The sequence below is a fragment of the Cyprinodon variegatus genome, unplaced genomic scaffold (genome assembly GCF_000732505.1).
Source record: "Cyprinodon variegatus isolate N-32 unplaced genomic scaffold, C_variegatus-1.0 Scaffold521, whole genome shotgun sequence".
Lineage (NCBI taxonomy): Eukaryota > Metazoa > Chordata > Actinopteri > Cyprinodontiformes > Cyprinodontidae > Cyprinodon > Cyprinodon variegatus.
Window position 1 is genome coordinate 66,019 of NW_015150974.1, and position 25,643 is coordinate 91,661.

General features: G+C 34.9%; 3 protein-coding genes across 4 annotated transcripts; all 3 read right to left on the bottom strand.

The window, feature by feature from the left end:
* Positions 1 to 1,453: 1,453 nt before the first annotated feature.
* LOC107095041 (troponin I, slow skeletal muscle-like) lies at positions 1,454 to 5,114 on the bottom strand. The gene is made up of 6 exons (XM_015391001.1): positions 5,104 to 5,114; positions 4,802 to 4,844; positions 4,428 to 4,559; positions 4,253 to 4,342; positions 1,701 to 1,874; positions 1,454 to 1,624 (listed from the first exon to the last, which is right to left on the bottom strand). Exons 1-6 carry the CDS (start codon positions 5,112 to 5,114, stop codon positions 1,535 to 1,537), a joined length of 540 nt encoding a protein of 179 aa, XP_015246487.1. The 3' UTR covers positions 1,454 to 1,534.
* A 5,370-nt stretch (positions 5,115 to 10,484) lies between these two features.
* Positions 10,485 to 14,010, bottom strand: LOC107095031 (troponin I, cardiac muscle-like). 2 transcript variants are annotated; one of them, XM_015390991.1, is made up of 8 exons: positions 13,875 to 14,010; positions 13,265 to 13,286; positions 13,114 to 13,117; positions 12,987 to 13,028; positions 12,778 to 12,909; positions 12,449 to 12,538; positions 12,085 to 12,258; positions 10,485 to 10,616 (listed from the first exon to the last, which is right to left on the bottom strand). In XM_015390991.1, exons 2-8 carry the CDS (start codon positions 13,273 to 13,275, stop codon positions 10,530 to 10,532), a joined length of 540 nt encoding a protein of 179 aa, XP_015246477.1. In that variant the 5' UTR covers positions 13,276 to 13,286; positions 13,875 to 14,010; the 3' UTR covers positions 10,485 to 10,529. The 2 variants fall into 2 exon arrangements, with proteins under 2 accessions (XP_015246477.1, XP_015246476.1); XM_015390990.1 differs by lacking the exons at positions 13,114 to 13,117; positions 13,265 to 13,286; positions 13,875 to 14,010 and having other exon boundaries at positions 12,987 to 13,049.
* A 386-nt stretch (positions 14,011 to 14,396) lies between these two features.
* Positions 14,397 to 20,420, bottom strand: LOC107095032 (troponin I, slow skeletal muscle-like). Its single transcript, XM_015390992.1, has 8 exons — positions 20,245 to 20,420; positions 19,312 to 19,340; positions 17,726 to 17,729; positions 17,575 to 17,622; positions 15,291 to 15,422; positions 15,126 to 15,215; positions 14,872 to 15,042; positions 14,397 to 14,778 (listed from the first exon to the last, which is right to left on the bottom strand). The coding sequence occupies exons 2-8, from the start codon at positions 19,320 to 19,322 to the stop codon at positions 14,692 to 14,694; spliced, it is 543 nt and encodes a 180-aa protein (XP_015246478.1). The 5' UTR covers positions 19,323 to 19,340; positions 20,245 to 20,420; the 3' UTR covers positions 14,397 to 14,691.
* Positions 20,421 to 25,643: the final 5,223 nt, after the last annotated feature.

The window sequence follows — 25,643 nt, forward strand, 5'->3', positions numbered from 1 at the left end:
GATGAACATCAAGGGGCTGGACATAGAAACTGTGGAGAGTTTTTAAATACCTAGATATACATATAAATAAAAAACTAGACAGAAATAAAAACACAGACACACAGAAAAAGAAGGGCCAGAGCTGCCTCCATCTCCTGAGGAGGCTGAGGTCCTTTAAAGTGAGCAGGCCCCTCTTAAAACCTTTTATGACTCTGTAGTGGCATCAACACAGAGAGGGACAGACTGAACAAACTAGTGAGAAAGGTTGCTTCTGTCCTGGGCTGCACTCTGGACTCAGTGGAGGAAGTGGCTGAGAGGAGGGTACTGTCCAAGCTCACATCCATCATGGGCAACACCTTCCAACCTCTGCACCAGACTATAGAGGAGCTAAGCAGCACCTTTAGTGAAAGATTTTTACACTCTGTTTGTAAAAAGGAGCGCTACTGCAGGTCATTCATCCCTGCTAAAACCAGACTATACAATATGACACAACAACGGCAATAACTTGTGCAATGTATATTGTGCAATTTACTGTTTGATACCCTGTGCAATAACCTGTTTCTCTATATTTGACACACATTGCAATAACTACAATTATAATTATAAATATCCATGTATATAAATACCCATGTAAATACCCTTTACAATAACCCTGTATAATGATCCTAATATAAAAATAAATAAATAAATAAATAAAGAAAGCAGACATGGACGCACGCAATATACTGTATATATCCCATGCACCTTTTTCTTCCTTTGGCACATTCTTCTTCTTTCACTACTTGAGCTGATGTAACGCATACATTTCTCCTCTGTGAGATCAATGAAGAAATCAAAAGGCACCTTTTTGCTTTAACAAACCTAAATATTTTTAACTATTTGTTTATTTTTAAGTAAACCTAATCAAAGCTGGAATCTAGAGCCATATATGCTATGTGAATAAATATCTGTTATAAATTAATCAGGGGATGACTATAGTGGGTGTGTGTGTGTCTATTTTAGATCTATGTGCACGTAGCAAACTATTCTGAATCCATTCTAAACTAGATCTAAATATAAATGTTCTTCAGTACACATGTGGCTAGAAAAAAAATCCCATTTTTACCACCTTATTAGCGACACATTATGTATGAAATAAAGTCCATTAGTGGAATAGTCTGAACTTTTTTGTTACTGTGATGTAAAGCCTGTCAGCAAAATTAAGCTGACAGTAGTCTTCTAATTGTTTTAGATTTTCTTTTATTGATCTGTGCATTTTTTTTATCTCTATACCACACTTTGGAAGTTTTTCAAAGTATATACCAGTTTACAAAGAGAAAATTAGTTCATTCAACTTTCAAGTTGTCAAAATATTTTAAAAGTCCAAAATGTTCTGCAGGTTGTTAAAAATCTAAAAAGCTTTGCTGCCACCTGCTGGAAGTTCAATTTCTGCTGCAATTTTGACAGCAATATGACATGTAGATGACGTCACGTTATCCTAAGGTTTCTGTTACAGTAAACATTTAACCTTCTTTATTATTTTGAGAAAAACAATAACACTGTGAGTTTTCTTCCTTTAGTTGGCAGAAGCATCGAAAAGTTTCTTTCTGCCCTCCATCCCAGACATGGCCTCCACATTCTTACGCCAGTCAGTAACATCTTCCTTCTGTTGGAAAAAAAAAATTATAACCTTAAATATATTATTTTAGGAATTAAAGACACTTTAAAAAAATCATTTTCACCTTTTCTTCTTCCTTCTTGACAGTTTTGAGGTTTGCTTTAAAGTCGATTGACTCCTTGTGTTTGGAGCCCAGCAGAACACTCAGCATTGCTTCTGCTGAGATCTTCACTCTCTTCAGCTGAGGCTTCTTGACCTTACTGTGATTCTCAGTAATCTTCAGTTTCATGTTTTCAATCTGCACAAGGAAACACATGATCATATCACCTTCATCAATCTACCTTATCAGTAGAGACCTGAACACAGAGGCAGGCATGTTACTTTCTGTGATATTTGCCTATATATAATGTACAGGCAAGTGATGCCTTTAGATCCCTTTGGTGAGGCTCCAACTTCATAGATTTCTGTATTGCTGTACTCTAATTATAAATCTGTGATCATAAATGTGCCATTTTCAGCTGATTTTAGGCATGAGGGCTTCAGTAAAATTGAGTGCAAAAGTTTTCAATTTAGAAACAAGTGGTTGTGTCCTTCTCAGCTGTTGTATTGACGGTTATGCTCAGCACAAGAAAGAGGTGAAGAAGGAGACATATGTGTTTAATTAGTTCAGCCCAGAAGGTTTCAGAAGTCTTCCTGAAAATACACAACTGAAATGAATGAAGAATATCTTCACAATTTTCAGGTCTAGATTTAACTTTTTGATACCAGCTAAAGTGAAGAGGTGGAAATTCTGTAACAGCTGTAACTATGTCTCCTTTATTTACAATTTAGCAAAAACAAACAACCAACCAAAGAAAAACTTTTTTTTCAAAATTATAAGTGAAAAACACCATAAATGTCTTTATGAAAACCTAAGAGGCTTCTTAGATTATATGAAGCGACATCTTTACTTTAACTGCAGCAAATTAGGACTGAACGAATCTAAGCATATTTCATTCACATTTTGAGTCGACCCCTGTGCCAAGAAGATCTGAAATTTTAGCACAATCTAGCCAATTTTGCCAAAACTGTGCCTTATGTGTTTATTAACTTTATAAAAGAGAATCTGTTTAAATAAACATTCCAGTTTCCACTATTATGATTCTTTAAATGGCAAAGCCTTAGGTCACCACATTTAAACTGAATCAGCAATTATGTTTGGAACAGTTTGGAAAGCTAACAGTTCATGAAGCATAGAAGTTACATATCTACTTCTTTCATAACTTTCATTATGTGTGACACTGCAGTCTGGTTTCCAAGGATACCAGCCATAAGGGGCGGAGCAAGAATGTATCTGCCTGAATCCGAATACATCAGATCACTAAGGTCCTAGTAATAAGTGATGTCTAAATTGTGCCAGCAGTAAGAAAGGAGGTTGGAAAAGAAGCCTGAATTCCTTCCTATCATGGTTCTTTAGCATAGTGAGATTGTAAGATTCCTAACACTTAGGAGCTATAAAGAATCCCATCATCCTTTACATAACAGCATTTATAAACACAGACACCTCAAAGAAATGAATAAAACTATATTATTTCTTTATGCTTACATGAAAATGAACATGACTTAATATGTTTATATAGGTCTAATGAAGGGCTTTGGCTATTTGTCTCATTTTTTTAGTTTCCTTTTTGGAGGGCTGCAGTCCCAATTTCACAAGCATCATTTATGTGTTTCGCAGCAGGAACAGCCTGGACCTCCTTTCCTATCCTCATTGATTCCTTACTGTTGATTCCATTAAGGTGAGGGAACAGGAGCTAGGATGCCACAATTTAATGTATTCAGATGGAGACTCTGTGTCCTGAAACATTTTTCTGAACTGCCAACCATGTTTGTTAGATTTTTTAATTTGCTTGTTCCCTGTGGAAATTGATAAAAAAAAACAAGTATTTTTTTGGGGGAAAAATCAGTTAAGCATCATGTTTAAGAAATCTTCCCGCAAGAGATTCAGGAAAAAAAATATTCTACCATGTTTGACCTACTTTGACAGATGGTGAGAGGTGAACTTTACCCTCTCTGCCTGGTACTAGGTCCATTGGACTTACGGGGTTTTATGCATTTAGAATGATGTGAGCTCTGCACTACAGAGACAGGCCTTCGCTTAAAGGGCACCTTTTCAGTTTTTGTCATTTTTCTACCAGCATTCAATCAAACCACTATAAAGTGTGCTCTTTTTCAGCATAGCTAGAGACATTTTGCAAAACGATGCATAAAAAATTGTTTATGTTTCAAGAAGGTTTAAAAAGCCTAATGTTTTTTTGTTATTATTATTGTACATTATTATACTTTTGTCATTACAGGTTTCATCTTGCAGTTAAACAAACGTCAAAAAGTTGGATTTTTTAAAGTAAAGATATTGACAACTAGTAAGTGATGTATTTCAGTGAATAGAATTAAACTAATGGCTTAATGCACCTGGATTCCTCCCCAGGGAAATGATCAAAATCAGGAATAAAAAGAAGTATTTAGTGATTCCATTACTAATTACTAATTGTAGGCGGCTGAAATTAAAGAAAAAACAGAATGCTTTGGATAAAATCGTAGAGTATCCAAATATTTTGGTTATAAAGAAGCACTTTTTATACAAAAAAAAAAAATTAACATTCCTTTTAGGTTGCTGCTCATTCCTAAAGACCGTACCTCCTTGTCATTTTTGGAAACCTTAAGGCCAACATCATAGCGTTCCTCATCTACAACATCGATCTTGTGGTGCAGTTCTTTGCATAGGTCCTTGAACAAGAACAACAATAGTGTAATATATGTAATAATAAATAATCTTGAACTTAAAATGAATGTACGAATCAGAGAGAAATGCCTGCAGCTCCTGTAAAGAAAGAGCAGCCAGATTCAGCGGAGGAAGTCTCTCCGCCAGAACAGCTTCTCTCTCCTTCTTCTGTTGCTCTTTTTCTTCCTGCTGCCTCTGAGTGGCAACTGCCAAGAGCCTGATCTAAGAGGGAAAATATACCCATCTTTTATTTAGATTTGTTTAGGTTGTCTCACTAAACTATGAATATAAACCTCCCTTTTAGAACATGACCAACATTAACCTGTTTCTCTTACTGCACAACTGTACACTTTACTTTATAAAGGCTAGAGTAATAAAGGTAATTGTTGCACAAAATATACCTATTTAATAGATAATTACACAAAAGAACAAATAATATGAGATAAAATTTCTAAAAATCTTACTTTTAATCCCAGCCTTTTAGAAGAGGATATCTTAGATTTCTTTCTGTAATTCACACAGAAAGAACATTTATGACTTAATGTTTGTATCCCCTATTGTCTGGAAAAATATCTACATCTATATTTATTTTATTATGGCCTTCAAGGTCTAACAGAAAAAAATGTGCTGTAAAACATTTCCTGTTGCTGATACCAGTCTTTTGGGAGAATTAATTAGCAAAAAATATAATTTTTAATATTCAAGCATCAGAATGCAGTTTTATTAATTGAACAAACAAAAACCCACAAATTGTAATACCACTTACCCATCTGACATGACTGCCTTAAATCACCACTCTAGAATTAGGAAAATAAAGGTATATCAGAAATAAATCCATTGCAAACCCCAGCTCTGCTTCAGTTTATCATAATACCATCTGTATATTTTATAATGATTAGTCTTAACTAAATGCAAGCATTTCTATAAACTAATCCAAGGAATGCAAATAATTGCTCAGTGTAAGCTGCAATGAATTGTAAATCTTTAAAACATTTGGACAAGTTCGAAGTGAGTGCACTGAGGAGCAGAAACAGTGAAAGTGTTAATAAAACTGACGAGTTTCTCCATAAGCGACAAAGCAAGGTGAGTGAACAGATAATCCAGAGGCATGTGAGAACTCTCTGTTCAACCAGCTGCTAATGTTAAGCAATGAGGGACCTGAGAGGACAAAGATGCTGCTCTGACGTAATAAGGGGCCAAGCAGTCGCTGTTAGCTGCTATAAAATAAAGAGAAAAATACTCACACTCAGAACGAAACATTAATAACAGCAGAAAACAACTTTATGTACTTACAGGCAGCAACACACCTCTTAGAAATATAACTGACTGTTTGCCTTGTCTCTCTAAAAGGCGATGGAAAATCATCACTCAGATTTATAGTGTCTCCTGTAAAATGGGGGCATATCTGTTTTACGGTCACTGTCTGTCCACCAGCAGCGACATTTACAGGGGTTGCAAAGGGGGTCATAAAACCTGTACCGTGGGTTCAGATATTTAAATATGCAAAGAAATTTCTATGAGATCTATTAGTGGATATAGCAGCGTATCCTTAGAGAGGCCCACAGTGAGGGTCAGACATACGTGACTAAGTGGTGCTGCTGGTAAGGCTTAAATTAAGATTTCATGATTAAGAGGAAGGAAAAAGTTATAGTTATATCATTCTTTTTTGCAAGGCATTTAGTTATAGAAAAAGATCAGTATATTTCAAGATTTCATAATTGTGATAGACCATCCCAGGTTATAAATTTATAGTAATCAGATATTAATTTTAACTAAAGGTGGTGTTTTAATCCCACGTAATTAATTCCAACAAAATCCCACTTGTTTTTCCCCTTAATATTACTTTTTCCTTATTTCATATCTTTGTTACGAAAGCAGACATATTCATGTGTTTATTGCAACCCTTCCACCAACCCCTTTCATCACCATTTTTACTTTTATTACTTACATATTTGTAATGGCATACTGTGTCAGTAGTCTTAACACGTTGTACAAGCTGAATTGAGGTAAGACAAAAGCCAAAGGTTGTTTCAGTGTTATTTTGGCCTGCAGAGGAACAAGGACAGCTGGTCTGCGAAGCTGAATGGTTTGTAAACTGAGCCAGTGTGAGGTCAGCTTGGTTTATGTTCTCATAAAAGGGCTACAAACCGTACACCCATGATAAGTTACATAAGACAACAAAAAATACCCAAACACAGTTTTTGGGTTGGATGTATATACACTGCTCAAAAAATAAAATAAAATAAAATAAACACATAAACAATACAATTGAATTTTAATCAAATCAAACTTCTGCGAATTTACACTGTCCACTTAGGAAGCAACACTGACTATTTCAGATGCTGTTGTGCAAATGGAATATGCAACAGGTGGAAATTATTCGCAACTGGCAAGACACACTCAATAAAGGGGTGATTCTGCAGGTGGGAACCACAGACCACTTCACAGCCCCTGTGATTTCTGGTTGATGTTTGGGTCACTTTCCAATGTTGGTGGTGCTTTCACACATGTGGTGAGATGGACTCTACAGTCCACACAATTCACTCAGGTAGTGCAGCTCATCCAGGATGGCACATCAAATCAAGCTGTGGCAAGAAGGTTTGCTGTGTCAGCGTAGTGTCCTGAGGCTCTAGGCACTACCAAGAGACAGGCCAGTACACCAGGAGATATGGAAGCTGAAGGAGGGCAGCAACCCAGCGAAAGGATCACTATCTCCACCTTTGTGCATAGAGGAACAGGAAGAGCACTGCCAGAACCCTGCAAGATGAGCTCCATCAGGCCACAAATGTGCATGCCTATGGCTCCATGAGGATGGTATGAGGGCAAGACTTAAACAGATTGGGGTTGTGCTCAGTGCCCAACATCATGCAGAACGATTGGGATTTGCCAGAGAACACCAGAATTGGCAAATTCACCTCTGGCTCACTGTGCTTTTATAGATGAGAGCAAGTTCACACTGAGCACATGTGACAGACTTGACAGACAGAGTCTTGAGACACCCTGGAGAGTGATCTGCTACCTGCAACATCCTTCAGCATGACCGGTTTGGCAGTGGGTCAGTAATGGTGTGGGGGGGTAATTTCTTGGGAGGGTCACACAGCCCTCCATGTGCTCGCCAGAAGTAGCATGACTGCCATTTATTTCTGAGATGAGATCCTCAGACACCTTGTGAGCCAATATGCTGGTGCAGTTGGCCCTGGGTTCCTCCTAATGCAGGACAATGCTAGACCTCATGTGGCTGGATTGTGTCAGCAGTTCCTGCAAGATGAATGCATTGACGCCATGGACTGGCCCGCCAGTTCCCAAGACCTGAATCCGACTGAGCACATCTGGGACTCATGTCTCGCTCTAACCACTAACGTCACATTGCATCACAGACTGACCAGAGGGTGGCGGATGCTTGATCAGCCTTTACTGTTTTTTTCACTCTAACTTTATGCATGACTCCAAATCCAGACCTCAATTAGTTAATACATTTTATTTCCAGTGATAATTTTTGTCTGATTTTGTCATCAGAAAATTTAACTTACAGAACAATGTTTTTAATAAAAATATTTCATTCATTAAAATCTTTGATATGTTATTTGAGGGTTGCTTTTATTTTTTGAGCAGGGTATTAACAATTTAATTAAGATTAACACTTAAATATCCTTAACACAGTTAAGAAAATTTTCTGTAAATAATGTTGTTTATTTTGTCTTATGCTTAAATGAAGAAGGGTAATACAACAGGGCATCCAGACTTGTAGTATGTATAATATTTCCACCCTTTGAGCTGGTTTATTTTGTCATGTTGCAACAACATTCAATACAATCTATTAAGGTTTTTTGATCAAAATCAACACAAAGTAGTATATACATAAAAGTGAAATGACAGAGATATATAGTTTGGAAACAACATAACACGTAAAAATCTTCAAGGTTAGATGTGACTTTGTTATTTAGAGACCTCTATAAATTCAGCTGAACCAGCTGACGTCAGAAGTCTCTGCTGTAGTCTATCGGTGTTTTTAACCTCAGCAGAAGTGCAGCTGTTCTCTGGGCCTCAGAGGTTTATTACGGCACAGTTGTCATTATACAGCAGAAAGCTGTGGAGAGGTTAGAATATAGAACAGAGTTTCTAGGATTTTGAATTCAATCTTTGATCTTCAGAATCTATTATTCTAAAAACACAAAGTGTAAAAAGGCAGACCTCCCAAAACATGGTAAATGAACTATACTTATATTGAGCTTTTTCTAAGTCAGGAGACCTGATCAAAGTGCATTACACTACATTCAGTCATTCACCCATTCATGTACACACTCACACACTGATGGTAGCCTCCTGACCAGCATTGGTAGGCAATGCAGCTGAAGTGTCTTGCAATTATAGGGTTACAGGGCAAACTCCTGCATCCAACACCACTGTTGCCCCACTTAACATGGCTAGTTATTCTTAATTGCCCTTAAACCCTCATATATCCTTTACTGAAACTAAAAATCTGAATTTAATGCAATGCATGTGACTGCCATAGTTATGGTTCTGTTTAGCTTTGTTTTGGACTTATGAGGACTTTTTCTGTACAGTGTACGGTATGCCCGTCTCCATGCTGCAGTGCAATCTGTCTCAGCTGCTTGCTTGCCTGTTCTGGTGGTTCTCCAGTCCACACGGCCTGTTGGTTCTGTCACCACCTACATCTCCTGGATCTCTGCTCATCCCTGCAAACCAGCACTTTCAACCAGGGTTCCTCAGCCAAGACTGTGACTGTTTGCCTGCTTCATCCGCCATTATTCACCCCTTCAATAAACCCTTTAAATGTAACTCTGTGTCTGGTTGAATATCAGGTTACAATCCGAAGAGCCATTTTTGACTTCAGTACAGCTAATAAAACTTCTCTAGAGCTGTCAGCTTTTTATGGGCTTTGAAAAAAACAAAAGAAAAATTTAAATTTCATATCTACCAGAGGAGATATGTTGTTTTTAAAGAACCACAGAATAATTTTTGATTTTAGGTTGTAAAATGAAAAAAACAACAATAAATACATTTTTGATTGGTTGCTGAAATTTGTGAAAAACTATATTAAACATTTTCCCCAATTAAAAAAATAAATTATATATCTCTGCTATGTTCCTAATTGACTTATTTTGGAAATTCAATGCAATTGGTCAATGGAAAACCCAATGCTAAACTCTACATTTCTTAGTATATCTATATTTATTGGTTTGCTCATTATCATTTGTAGCAGAGGTGATGAAGAGCCATGGATTGCAGACCCAGGTTAAGACTATCCACGCTCTACAGACAGATAATTAAGAATGTATAAAGGCTCTTTTCTCCTCGCTTCTATGTTAATTGTAACTAAGAGCCATTTTGGGACAAATTCATTTATAGTTTTAAAAAAGGTTAAAATACAACATTGATCATTTTTTGTTGTTGTTAAGATTATAATTTAGGTTTAAAACTATAATATTAAAAGCATAGAATATAGAAATGCAATTTGAAATGCATATTTGTGGGCTTCCTGCATGCTGTAATTGTATATGTGTTTTTTCTTTGTTTGCTTTGACGTACTGTACGTAAGGACTGAGGGGAAAACAGATATTCTGGAAGCAATGCAGTTTTTGACCGAGTTTATATTGTGCGAATGTGGATGTTCTCTTATTTTTGTTTTCTTTTAATAAACATCACAAGTTGAAGAACATTATCTGGAATAGCTCACGTTTCAATACTAGTTGCTAGACTGTTTTTCCATGCGGTACAGAAAAAACTAAAGGAGCTGGAGTGGCGCTACAGTAACTTTGCTGCAGTGACGTTTAGGATTTGCATTGTTTGCAGGTGTGCATTGCTTCTTCTTTTAGCCATCTCAGTGTTTGCTGAAAAGCATCCGTATGATTTTACGGCCATTTATGTGAGCACCTATTTATTGGCATTCTTGTAAAATCTGCATAAGAATGAAAAATAAAAACATCAGCTTTTAGTTTTCACTAGATTTTATTAACATGAATATTTTCAGACTTTTTATGATCAATGAAACAGTTACGGTGGACATATGAGCAGTTTGAAAGTCTTACAAGTGCAAGTAGTGCAAAAGATAACAGTGCAACGAAATCTAACACAAAACTTACTGTCATTTTTATTCACCAAAAATATGTAGTTCTTTTTTTTTTCCCCTGTAAAACTGCATTTATTCTCAAAATGTCCACGAATATAAATCTACGGGTTGGCATTGAAAAGCTTCTTCCTTCCTTCCATTCCAGACATGGCCTCCACGTTCTTCCTCCAGTCTGTCACTTCCTCCTTCTGATTAGGCAAAGAAAATAACTCTTAGCATTATTAACAACATTTAACTAACTATAAAACATACAGTCATGTGAAACGTTAGGACACCCTATGATAGTATTCATTCTAAAATATTTGAACATAAAGATGTCAAACACATTTTCTTTTTCCTCAACCTCTGACATTAACATCTGATATTCAAAATAACCGAAGACCCTCTGGCTGAGGTGGAACCTGCAGCTGTGCCTGCTTCTAAACAAATTAATGTTACAAGGAGGGATGAACAGAAACTAAATACTCGGTTTCCTAGATCTAATTTCATTTTTTGGTTCGCTGTAAGTTTTAAAATGACTCTCTCCTCATTTTAGCTTGAAAGCTGCACATTGTTTTCCTCATAAGGCCTCAAGACTACTAGAATAATGTTGTTTGGAATTGAATCTATTAGTCTAAGACTGAATCTTTTAAAAATTAGACAAAAGTATTTTTTTTTTTTATTAGACATCAGTAGAAAAAAGATTAAAACCAAATACAGAATTAAAGTAAAAGAATCAAAACCCAGCTGTAAAGCACATAGTCAAAAATATTATGATTTGGTGAGGTTTTCCTAAAGCATAACTCTGATAGGCTCAACATCATAGAGATTCTGACTAAATCTATTTATCAGAAGTAAACTTGAGGAAAAATTTGAGACTATCTATAATAATAATAATAATAATACATTTTATTTGTGACGCACTTTACATTTGAATTGAAATCTCAAAGTGCTACAGTTCAAAAAAGGGAAAATTAAAACAAAGGTTATAAGACCACAACATTAAAAACAGAGTAAAAGACAATCATTAAAATCAATACATTTGAAGGCATACGTAGCCTATTAAAAAAAATCTAAAAATCAGCAATTTACTGAAGAGGATTAGGACCACCGAAAAAAAAAAGTTAACTGATTTTTAAATTTTATTTCAGTTTAACATGGGAAAAAAGTCAGAATTCTGACTTTTTTCTCAGAATTCTGACTTTTTTCTCAGAATTCTGACTTTTTTCTCAGAATTCTGACTTTAATCTCAGTATTCTGACTGAATTCTGACAATAAAAAAAGTCAGAATTCTGAGAAAAAAGTCAGAATTCTGAGATTAAAGTCAGAATTCTGACTTTCTTCCCATACTATACTGAAATAAAATACAAAAAATCAGTTAACTTTTTTTTTTTTTTTCAGTGGACCTAATCCTCTTCCATAGCAATTGAAAGCATTTCTAAAAAGGAAAGTTTTCAATCCTTTTCTAAAACAGTCCACCGTCTGTTGGGCCCTAAGGTGGTCTGGGAGCACATTCCACAGACGGGGAGCTGCGGCTTCAAAGCATCTGTGTTAAAAGCTATCTGTGTTAAAACTTATAATAAATTAAAAAAAAAAATGAACTGAATCTTTGTTTTGGTATTCTGATCTTTTCATATAACAGAAAATATACTTTGTGGTTGGAGTTGAGGTATTTACCTTTTCCTCCTCTTTCTTCACAGTCTTCAGGTTGGCCTTAAAGTCCACAGACTCTTTAACCTTTGAGCCTAGCAGAGCTCCCAGCATGGCGTCTGCAGAGATCTTCACTCTCTTGAGAGCAGGTCGCTTCATCTTACCCTTTAGCTCAAATACCTTCCGGTTTAGATCTTCAATCTGTGGAAATATTCAAAAAGCAAACAATGATCTTTCCAACATTTCGCATTTAGTCAGCTGATACCAGACGGATAAGAAGTAAAATTAGATAATTATGCTGAGGTACTTATAATCAGTAAAATCTGAAGTAAGATTAAAAAAGATTCAATTGATATATGAATTAGATAAAACCAAAGGAATGAATCCAGACCTCCTTGATGTTTTTGGACACCTTAAGGTCAATGTCGTAGCGCTCCTCATCTGCCACATCTATCTTGCGGTGCAGATCTTTGCACAAAGCCTGCAGATAAACATACATAGATCAGTAACTTCTTTGAGCAAAATAATAGCCTAACATTCTTTTGTCTCATTGAAAATAGAGCATCGTAACTCAGCCTATGCTGCTTTAAGCATATTTCTAAATAGATACAAGAGGAAACCCGCTGATAAACACAAAAAGTGCCTTCTGTCTATCAAGAAATCAAATACTTTCTAACAACATTTGAAAACTTTAGAATACAAATTTTTACATAAGCTCACCTGAAGATCCTGAAGAGACAAACCAGACAGCTCCAGAGGAGGAACTTTTTCCGTCAGAGTAATTTCTTTCTGCGCCTTCCTCTCCTCCTTCCACTTCTCCAACATTGCAGCTGCTGTTTTCAGCAGCTTGGTCTGTCATGTATCAAACATTTTAATGAAATAATCCCCCCATTTAAATAGAAAAAGCTCTTCAAAAGAGGAGACGCTACCTTAAGAAAGAGTCTTCGAGATGCAGAGATCTTTGATTTTTTCTTAAAATGAAAATAAAACATGTATTTAGAACAAAATGATTAATCAGGTTTCATATTAGCTGCGACAAATGAAGAAAAATCTTACCGGTCTGTGTTGGACATTATTAGATGAAATATATTAAAGAAAGGAGAGATTTAGTGCTGAAAATTTCTCAAATTTATTAAATATATGAATGCAATAATTTGTGAGATCATAATTAAATAAATTCAAATGAATTGAAAAAAGTAGAACTTACGCCTCAGACATGTCTTTTGTTCCTGTTAAAAGATTGTATTTCCATCATTATGTTTTATATTCAATATATTTTACATAAACACAGCTTTCTTTTTTCTTAATATTGCATTTTTATCTATTTTTCTGCCATTACCACACATTTTATTCACATTAGATTTGCTCAGGCTATTCGTCCAGACCTTGGAACTGCAACATACCAACACTGAGCCTCTAAATTAGTAACACTTCATGCCCAAGTGCTGTGGATAGTTGGGATGATATTCCTCTTTTAATCCCATTTGGACTCCCTCCAACTAGAAAGCAGTCCTTTTAAAATTTATATTCAGAATGATTTTTTTCTAAATAAAAAATTAACATGGAGCAAGCTTTAAATGCTAAAACAAGTAAAGAACAATAAAACTTGGCAATCGTTTATTAAAAACTCACAAAACTAGCTCAAATACATCTTTTTTGGTTTAAAATCATCATAGTTGCATTAATTATTTCTCTTTAATATGCAATCATAATCCAATAAAACTCATAATTTGTATAAGTATGATATTATACCAAGACACATGTATTTATAAATCATAATAACTATGCCAAATTATCATCACGGATGCAAAACGTACCTTTGCTTTAATCTCCACAGAAAAAGTGTTGGTATGATATGTCTCTGACTTTAAATGACCAGAACTAAACTCAAGTCTCAATTTTAATAGCTCCTATTGCCTTCTGTGAGTGGCCAACCAAAATAGCGTCTTCTGTCCTGACTGCCAGCAAACTGTATATCACTTCTCTCCCATCTCCCTATGCCAGGTTCACCTCTGCACTGTTGCACAAAGTAATCTCAGAGTGAGGAAGTTAGATGCTTTTCCAATTTTTTCCCCCCATATGGTTGTTGATGTTGCTTTGAAAGAGGTAAGTACATAATTTTTGAACAGTAAGTGATCGTTGTGTCTTGAAACTTTAAATTGTGTGCAGTTATGAGTGACTAAGACTTAAAAAAAAAAAAAAAAAAGCTATATGGACTGTTGGTGGTGATGGAGGAAGGTTCAGTCTGTCTTAAATCTTTTAAAAACGAAAAATATATAAAAAAAAACAAAAGAGTGATGATTCATCCATTTGGTCAAGGTGATTTATTCAGCTTAACGTGTATTACAAATAGAGCAACAGCACCATCTTCTGTCCACTACAAACACTACACTTTCAAAGCATAAAACATTTTTTTTAATCCTTTTGCAAAATTGCATTAAATAATAATTCAGTTAGCATCATTTACATTAAATTATAATTATAAATTGTTGCAATCACTTCATTTCAGCATGAAATTCATCCTTTTAAACAGTAATTTTGGTATAATTCAAAGAAATAAGCTCAACAAATGCAATCTGTAACGTCAGTATTTGGGAAATACAAGCAATAACTTTATACTATGTGTGTTTTTTTTCATTGTCCTGCAGTGAAAAGCTTCTTCCTGCCCTCCATGCCAGACAGGGCCTCCACATTCTTACGCCAGTCAGTCACTTCTTCCTTCTGTTAGAATAAAAACAAAACAAAAATGCAAACGATGGTAAACAATTTAGTAAACTGTCCATCTTTATATTTGAGCGGAATTTTCCTTTTTACCTTATCGTCTTCTTTTTTCACTGTCTTGAGGTTGGCTTTAAAGTCAGCCTTCTTGAGTTTGGAGGCATCCGTGTATGCACCCAGCACGTCATCTGTGGTTTTCTTTACCCTCTTCAGGCTGGGCTTCTTCATACCTTTCAACTCGATGATCTTCTGCTTCAGCGACACAATCTGTGCAAAAGATCCATGTTATGAAAGATAACAACACCTCCATACATGACTGACATTTAAGCCCTGATTCAAATCTTTTGTACCTCATTTTCATTTTTGTTGACTTTAGCTTGCATGTCATAACGCAGCTCGTCAACAACATCAAGCTTCTGGTGCAACTCTTTGCAAAGATCCTGTAAAAATGAAAAGAACACGGTCAAAAGGATGTCAAGTAGTGATGCGTGACTTCTTATTTTCCTCTACAGTACCTGGAGCTCCTGGACTGAGAGGCCTGACAGCTTTAGAGGAGGAACACTCTCGTTCACAACTCTTTCCTTCTCCATTTCTTTTTCTTCATTTTCAGCAACCAGCATCAATTCTGCCTTCTTCAGCAGCTTGCCCTGAAACAAAATGAAGCAGTAATCGAAAGCTGGTAGATATAATCAGGGTTTGCAATTATTTTTATATACATATAGGGCCCTAAATCATATCTAGAACATTATTTGTGAGATGCTATCAAACAAATGTTTTAGACAATATCTAAAACACTAATGATATTCTAGATGTGAACAGTTTATCTCAGTCAGGTGCAAGTCCCATTTTGCTCATCTGCTGACAGTTTTTCTATTTAGAGTAATTTAGAAAGTGTGTTTATTGCTTGTTATAAAATTAAATTACTAATTGGTAGTTAGGTTTAAATTTTGAAGACTAGAACTAACAGAAAATACTTTTTTTTTCTGGGTCAGAAAAATGCTTTCTGGACATAGATTGCAGAAACCTAGATTTTGTCAAATTGTGGTGCATTTTTTAGCTTCAGACTTTCTTTGTTCAGAAGGCATTTTTCTTTTTGTTCTTGCATTTTTCTCAAGCCACATCAGTCTATGGAAAGTGACGAGTGCCCCAATAAATAAAGGAGTTAAAAAGTATTTATTGATACAGCATGTGTCATCAAATTATTTGGCAGGATTTGATCATTTCATGTGCTGCAACATTTACTTTACAGTAAAATGAAGAACAGGAAGAAGTTGTCTTATCTTGCTTAGTAAGAAGCAACCAATCAGATGTTCTTCAGTTCTAGTCCCGCCTCTTTGTGCAGGAGCTTAAATGTATTCATGTGTGCAATAAATACTTTTACTTCTTAATAAAAACTATATATTTAATATATATTTATTTGTCAACGTAGTTATGTATTTATTTCCATTTTTAATGTATTTTTGACATATAATATTTATCTGATAAGTAATTTATTTATTGCATTGTGGCACTTCTCACCCTCCGTAATATACATGTTATAATTGTGGAGTTCATGGTGGCACCTCTGATGGTGAGGCTTAGCTGACCCTGCATCAGCAAAGCCTCTTAACATCACGACACTCACACCTCTGTGCTTTACAGTTCATATAAACTTACTTTCTTTAATCCAATACTTGTTTTATGCTAAACATATCCTCTGTTTAATAATAATGTGCATATCTGACCATTGATGTTTAGATAAATCTTTACAAAAAAACATTATTTCAGCAGGTTTTCAAAACTGAACCACCTCATCATATGTTTCTCTATAATTTTAGGCAATTTAAAGTAAATGAATATGGCAATATTACATTTTACCGAACATTTTTAAAAGGTCCTTTTTTTAAAAATTCATATTTTTTTATTTATTTATCCCATAGTTAGCATTAACATATTTTTAACATTTTCATTCTGAAATATAAAGGAAAATCAACCTGAATATTTCTTAGTACTCATTACACATATCTGAACATGTGTAAAAAGGCTATTGTTGTTAAAAAATAAAATACAAATGTTGTCTTTTTTATATAGGTAGTATTTTATTGTTTACTTTTTCTGTTTGGGATACATATTAGGATGAAGAATGTAACATACATATTGTCTTGTTAATTTTTTTCACACTTGATGATCTGGAGATGGAAGTTCAGTGCTCTATACTATGAATTATTCCAAGTAGTCACACTTTCTGAAATGATCAGAAAGTATTATTATCCCAAGGTAAGACCTGACGTCTGAAGTGCAGACAATGTCTTGATGTTGCAGGGTCAAATAGCTTATGAAACACTTTAGTTGATTGTGTAGCAGTAGCAGATATGTAGAATGTATAAAATGTTCCAGCTATGATGCACTATTAAACTAAGGTGGCCAAGAATAGCCTGAGATTCAGCCATGACATCTTCATTTGCATGAGTGCTCCATTGAAATGCAAGCCAGATTTAGAATAATGTGACAATACAACTCCATAGTTATTCCAACAGCATGGTTTGCAAAGCTTATAATACAATTTTGCAAGTTCTGGGCAATAAAATAGGCCAGGATTTGTAAAATTGGACGGACATAACTCTGCTGCACCTTTTCCACATAACTACTATAGCTGAAGCTAAAATAAATTCAGACATGCAGCAAATACACAGACACTTTATACTGATTTCTTTTTTAAATGCATTTATCTCGATGCTATTTGTACACCTGAAATTAAATCAGTGCATCTGGTATCTGCTTAGGAAAACTACTTATGGGGTGTAGAGCTACACCACTTACTTTTATTAGCAGCCGACGTGTTGCTGCAAATTTTCTTTTTGGCTTTCTCTGTGGGAAAAAAAAAACATGGTAATTTCTGCGTGATTTATCATGACTGGAATTTTTTATTGGAATTTTTGTGTGTTTTATTTTATATAACAGTTTGACTCACCGGGCTTCATCATCATGGATCAACAAAAAAATAGAACAAGATAAACCAAAGATTATTTCCATAGAAAAAATGACATATGAAACATGTAGTAAAACAATAATAATAAAAAAAAAACAGATGGCAATAGTGGTGCTAAATTCACAGTGGGTCTCTAATATGTTTTTAACCCTTATTAAAGTATTAGAGGTTTGTGATGCAAAGAAACAGACAATGATTCACCATTTGAAAACTTGTCCCACAAAATGCAAAATTTCTCCTGTAACAATTATACGTGGGAAAACAATAAAAAGTGGTTGTTGGAAAGTGTGCATCCCCTAAATCAGTATTTTGTTTTAGGAACTTGTATTTTTGTTTCAGCATTAAGTCTTCTTTGGTTTGGTTCTGCCAGCATGCCATATATTATCATAACTATTTGCCCTCTCTTCAGTGCAAGTTTATGAAATTTATAGCTAAGGTCTTTGCCATGGAGTCTACCCCCTAGTGGTGAATAGAGGTACTGTAGTGGGGGTCTAAAATTGTAGATTTGCTTTATTTTTTCACAAACAAATCAGATATTATCAACAATTTTGATTTAACCAGAAAATAAAAAAATTGTATTAGTTTTAGTTGGGTACCAAAAGCTTGTATTAGGACATGATGACTGTTATTTGTCTGGTATTTTTAAGTGAGAAGAAGTTATAAAACTTTTTAGCACCTCAACCTTGCCTTCTGATCTTAATACTTTTGTCAGCTTCCCTCAACTGGTTCTTAAAAACTTCAAAAACTAACCACCTTCACATCTAATGTGAGGTACTGTGTTCTTTGGTGATGTTTATTGTTGAAACATACTTGAGTTCCAGCTTGGTTTAATCAGACCATAAAACATTTTTAGGGCAATTTTTATCAAAATATGTCAAAAATACAGGAGATTGTTGTAATATGCAGGTCTAAACTAATTCCTGTTGTTTTTTCCTGCAGCTTTGTTGGTATTTTTCCAATATTCTCATTAACTATTGTGAAAAATCCTTTTGTGACAACTGAAACTAGTTTTAGCTTAAAGAATCTTATCATAATAATTCTGCATCTGATGTGTTCTTCAATGAAATGTTGCTCAAAAAATTTGCAGTTTCTACTTTGAGTTTATTCCAATATTATGTTTTTTTCTTACATAATTTTTTCTGTGAACTGAACGGAATATTGTATTACATTTTAAAAAGGTTGTGGGTGCTTTGCAAAAGACCTTTTTTTAGTTAAGACTCTGTATTTTATGCTGGTGAGGATTCTCAGTCATCCAGATCATAGTCATTCTAAAAAAAGAAAATTAACTTTGTTTAATTTTCTTTTGTTTCCAAGTTTGAAGACATTTCGCTTCCCATCAAGGAAGCTTTTTCAATTCAAAATGTCAGGAATAGCGTCGAGTTTGAGGTTTAGATGGGCTACTATATAAAACCTCAAACTCAACGCTATTCCTGACATTTTGATTTAAAAAAGCTTCCTGGATACAGGTTACAACTTTTATTTATTGTGTGGCATACATTTGACAGCTTCTTATTTTATTTTATGCATAACAGTATGATGCATTGTGGAAAAACTATGGCATTACTCACCCCTCAGACATCACAGCAGTGTATCTTTCCTAAGAAGAAACAAACTGTTTAACCAATAATATTAACTTCACAACATTATTACTCAGTTGGAGCAGTTTCTAATGTTCCTGATGTTTTTGGTATTCCATGTGAGTTAACTTTTACTCAATTATTTAATCTCGGTCATCTTTAAAACATGTTTTTTCTTCTTATTTAGGTACTTCTTTTGTACACTTGTTAAAAAGCGCTGGGGTGGAGCCTGTTGCACAGCTATATTTGGCTACATTACAGCCATTCTTTCCTGAGTGCTGCATGCTTCTGTTGCTTTGATGACTCCAAACAAGGTACGAATGAACAACAATAAACTGAACTGCCCGAGCAACTAAATATATATTCTGTCACATTTTTTTTCTGTCTGTTCTTGTAAATGAAATTTCAGAAGTGAAGGCAAAGTTTCAGCAAAGAACAAAGTATTTAAGATCAGCTTGCTCTTTAGATAGTCTGCAGCTTGCCAACCATTTTATAAGCGTTAACCATTATCAGCTGACCTATCACTAACTAAAATTTTGTTAGTCTCATATTGCACTTGCTAACTTAGGCGATCAAGAATTTACCAAGAAGGTTGAGGTGAAAGTCAAGAGGAGGCTGCCATCTTCAAAAAGTCACATAAAGACCTTGACAAAAGTAACGACCTGGCCGTGTCTCACGAACATAAATACCAGAGCAGTGTAAGTTTCAGGGAATGCAGCCTTCATTATTTAAGCAAAGTTAGACTTCCCTTGACCCAGACAAATATTGTAGATCCTCTTACGTAGATGCCTGGGCTGCTGCCACTGCCTTAGCTCCATTATCACTGTCCTGCAATGCCAGTTGTAGATTTCCATGCAGAGTTCACAATAATCCTAACTGACTTTTATTTTTCTACTGATAAATGTCAATGATTGCTGCTCTTACCTTGTGAGAGAAACAGGGACAGGCCAGCAGTTTAGCTCTAGGTCACGTAAAGGAAAAGCACTTTAAGATAAATAGTGAAAGTTGTATGTATTCAAAGCAATCATGCTATTGGCTCATTAAAATAGACCCCCATCCACCTGACAGTTCCCCACATCACAATACGCAATGCCTTTTTGATTTGCCCTCAACCCGTGACCCATTTATTTCATGTGATTGTCTCAACAAGGACACACCTCACACGTCTCTGCGATGACAGCTGAGCTCCTCTCTTTCCAGAAGCCATGAACTCGGAGCATGCGTTGCTTTTAAACGGCCTGGTGTTGCCGAGCAGAGGCCAGAGGACAGTTTGAAAGGCTTTTTGTTCTAAGGAAGCTTTTAATGTTGGTAATACAATATAAGGTACAGATGATTATTAATGTGAAGCAGTGGATGAAGGCTGAAGCTGTTTATTGGTTAGCAGCATTAAATAAATTATATAAAGGTAATAAATAATGCATGAGGTCATGCTTATCCAGAAACCCTGCATTTATTTAACTGTATTGTTGTTTATTTTATAACTGGTTATTACGTTTGATCCCCATTTGTATAGAGGAATACCATCAATAATTGCTATTCTAGAAGGGGTTCAAAAGACCTGCCTGTCTGTTGGCATGTAAACTGAGAGATCTGACCTTAATGTGGGTTAGGACACAGGATAACCCTGAGAAAACCCGATAAGAATTAACACTACCACAGCTACATCTCTATCCTCTTTATTAAGCCTTGCAAAGTCATTTACACCCACTGATTTTTATCACATCTGCTACTTTACAAATACAGAGTTCTTTTTTTGACCATAGGATAATCTTCAACAGAAGTTGGTAAAAGATTTTCAAATTGACATTTTTTTCTTTTTATTTACTTTTATTATTTTGCATTCAGTCCCCCGATCAAAATTAAACACACTTTTAAAAATTGTGTCCATCCTTTTCTTTAGGTTGAATAAACATTTCCTGGCATCTATTTTCGAGTTAATTTAGGTCTGGACCAAGGTTTGCTTAGTTTTGGCCTTTGATTGTCAATTCTACTTTAGTTTTAATCCATCTTTAGTAGCCTATTTGTTAGCTGGTTTAGTTTAGTTTTTTGAAAATGCTTACTTTCAGCTTAGTTTTTAATAGTGTCAGTTATGCTTTTAGCCTTTTATGTAATATGACGTACATACCAGGGAAAAGATTAAAAAGAATGAAAAAAAAATAGGAATAAAATCCCAGATAAAGATGGAACGCTGCAGCAACACTTCCCTACTTGCCTTCTGCTGATGTAATGCAGTAGAGTGGAGAAAAAAAGCAAAAATTGCAACCGAAAACTAAACCTCATTATGATAAAGACACATATAAAAAAACAACACTTTCTTTCTTAAAAATTAGTTTGCTTTAATTAGTTTTGAAAAACTCTTACAGTTTCAGATAGTTTTTAGTTTTTGTTTGTTTGCAAGGTCGGTTTTTTTTCGTATTTCAGTTAACAACTTTTTTCATTATTCATCTTTTTTGTATTTCTTTTTTAGCTAACGATAGCAATAATAACCCTGGTCTGGACTTTGACTGGGCCAATGTAATTAAAAGGTTCTAATGAGTTTTCTGTTTAGCTCCATCCATCCTTCAGTAAACTCAGACCAGGGAAAAGGACAAGTGTTAAATCACTGCATAGCTTTTGCAGATGTTGCACACTGGAATGATGGAGATGTCAATGCATGCATTGGTTATAAATGCACACATTAACACACGAGCAGGCACACATAAGTCTGACATGCTTTACATCGGTCCACTAAGTTACACATGTTCCCAAAACTGACTCTTAGGAACCCTTGCTGCATTTGTGCCTGTTCAAATTGAACTTTTCAAGCTTAATTCCCTCTCTGCCAAAATATTAAGTGTCTTTATCTATGCAACCTAACATGTAAACTGAAATACAAGTGCTTTTTAATTATAAAACAAAACAGAATATTTAAAGGGGGTCACAGATATGTTTTAAAGGAAAAAAGGGGGGTAACTGTTTCTATTTTTTTGTTCTATTTTTACATTTATTTCCTTCTAACCTTTCTCTACTAAAGAAAATATTTGTGTAGAGAAGAACAGGTGCAATATTTTCCAAAAATAACAAGAATCGTAATATCAGTTTGAGCATTATGCATACAGCAAAGAACTGCCTGGATTGCAATATGTTTTAGCAAGTTAAACGTCTTGCATTCAGGAAGTGAATGCCTTAAATTTGAGACCCCTATTGAAAGAAACATAAAAAGGTAAAGGAAGTCAAAATAAAGTTAAGATCAACAAGTTCAAATGCCGTTTAGAGGCAACATTTTTCAATTAATCTGGATAAACTACTTATCTGGTATCAATCCTGCAATGAATCGTGGGAAGACGAGAAGAACGAGAATCCTTTTAGCAAATTTCTGTCAAAATGTATTTATTGTAATGCTATACTAATATGCAATGTTCTCTAACAATAAATTAATATAAATAAATAAATAAATCCACCAAACACTTGTCTTCAGATTTCCTGTCATCCTGCAGCCCTTCTTAGGCGCCATCTTTTTCTCTAGATGTCGATTTTTGCAGCTCATGCAGTCACAGTACTTTCAGTCACACTGTGACTCAAAGCAGAGTTAGATGCTGATAATCCAATTAGATAATCTAACCCTACTATAAAAATTTACAGTACTTTGTGTTTTACATTATATCCCATTTAAGTACATTGAAGCTTGTGGCATTTAATGACGAAATGTAAAAAAAAATTGATATGTTCGAATTGAATATTTTCTTTACCAATCTTCTGAAATCAGTTATTCTGTTTATCTCGTTTTGCTGGTTGAAGTTAGTCTGAATGATTTGTTTTTCAAGCAAATAAACCTGGATGGGTTGTGATCAAAGATAAAAGAACAGTAAAAAAAAAAAAAAAGTGTCAGTTACTGCTCTCTAGTGGCCTCTAAAATGATGTGAGAGGTGAATGTGCCACTGGGACTAATCTAAACACCTCACACTCTTCACTGAGAAAACATCACAATAAATAATGACGACCATGTTTCTGTATTGTGTTTTCTTCTCTGTAACAGTGAAGAACCACAGAAGAGAACGCCTTCTTCCTGTGTTACTCAGAAGTAAGAACCTGATAAAAATCAGACAATTCAGACTAAAGGCAGACAACTGAGCTCCAATCCTGCTCGAATGATTATTTAACTTTTTAGAACTGATCATATATCATAACATCTGCAGCAGCCCAAATGTTTTGATCATTTTCTTTTTACCAAGTGTTGGAAAGTAACATGATCTACGCTATGATGATTATTTTGTCTTTGTTCATTTTCAGTTTGCTGGTTGGACCCACAACATCAACAGCCTCATCTCTAAGGATTTTGAACTTTCTCTGCAATCAAACGGTAAAATTCAAAAATTCAAGTCTTGACTTTAAATTAAGCTTGTAATTTTACTCATATAAGCAAAAATTTATTGAAGTCATGTATTTTTTTTCTTTGTTGAATCCTTCGCATTTACAGGGCCTTAGCAACTGCAAAATTTGTAAGTATAATATATCTTTCAATATGTTTAAAGGGTTACAAAGATTTGTTCCTCAAATTAACCTTTCTAGGAAACATTTTTTTCTGTTTTAAACTATTTCAAATGAGCCAAAGAGAAAAAAAAGTTTATATATATATATATCTACAAAGTGCATATCCAATTTAATCCCATTGCTCGTGGTCCAGTGTTTGATTTAAAGGGCAAAAGATGCTCTTGTTATTAAAATTAACTATTTCTGTACATGATGACGCTCAGTAATTTTTATATATGTTTATAATACAGAGCAAAAAATCACAATAATGATCTATTTAAGTAAACAGTTTTCATAAAACTTGTTTCATGTTTCACAAATTTGTCACTTAAAGGGCCAGTGGCTCTGACACAGTCACACACTGTTGCTAAAATGAAACATTTCTGTGATTTACAAAGATGACAAACTCTTTTCCTTTTTAATATATAATATGACTTACTCAGTAAAAACAAAAAAAAAATCCATTGCCATGGAATAACTGTCCAAGGGTTTGTGTTAAGTTGTAAAGATTGTAAAAAAAGTTTAAATGGTTCTTATCAAACAAAGTTATTTATTAAGAGAAAGACAAAAATATTTGGCTGTTTTATGTAGCCATAGTTGTGAAGACCAATGGTTCATCAATAGTTGGAGAAGATGTAGACATGAGTAAAACTGCAGGTATTTCCAGACTTGGTGAAAAACAAAAGTGGAACTTCTCGGTAAGGCCACCATGGGATAGACTGAGTGAGTAGGAGCTTCAGGAACATTATGCTCCTGCATTGTCTTCCAGTCGGACTGAGGATTAGATTTAAAAGATGAAGGTTCTACCAAAGGAAACAGGTTGTTAAAATCTCCCAGAATTCTCTGGGAACATGTGCCATGGTCTGTTGGAACCAACAGAAGCATAAGTCCAGACTGAGCAGGCAGGGAACTTTGAAACCAAAATGAGGAGACACTTGGGAAGAACATAGATACAAAATGAAGAGAATCCAGCAAATATGAATAGCAAAGGAAGTATATATATGAAAGGAAGAAACAATGAATGGGCTTATCACTGATCTCTATTTATTCCCTGGATTGCTGATAGCCTGAAAAAAAGTGAAGCCTTCTCCCACTGAGATACACAGTAAAAATGCCTATGTATGTAGCATTTGGCTGCAAAAAAAAAAGAAGCAGTTTGTTGGCTGTGGGAAGACATTTCACATGTAAATTCACACTCAGTCGATGTACTAACCAAGAAAATCCATATATACACCAATGTATCCCATAGTATAGTATGTAGCGTAACATTAGTCTGGCTATCTCAGACTGACTCGAAGACATTGGCGGAGTTAGCCACTGTCATTGTGTCCAACACAAGAAAATATAAGGTAGAGTAAATAGAAAATAATTCACTGTGAAATATCAATGTAGTAGTTTTTGATTAAATTGATGATGCTGTTGTTTTTTGGAGTGTTTGTTGTATTTTTAATTTGAAAAAGTCATGTGCTGAAATATATTGCATGTTATATTGATGAGAAAAAAGCAACTCAAACACTTTTAAAGGCTAACGCTGTCATGATTTAGTCAAGAGCTCGGACCCACATGCAGATAAACAATCCAGAGAGACAAGGGGAAAAGTTTACGGTAACAGGTTTTATTGAAAAGTTTTATTGAGATTCCAGTGTTGCTCTGAACACCGCTTAACCGGAACTGAAAGGTGAGGGGAAGACACTGCGTTTAGTTCAGGTTCAGTGGGAAAATTGATTCTTGAACTTGAAGAGGAAGAAAGGTAGGCAGACTCACGTTTCCAGAGAATTGGTTGACTGTTAGACTCCAGTAGGTGAGGAATGTGT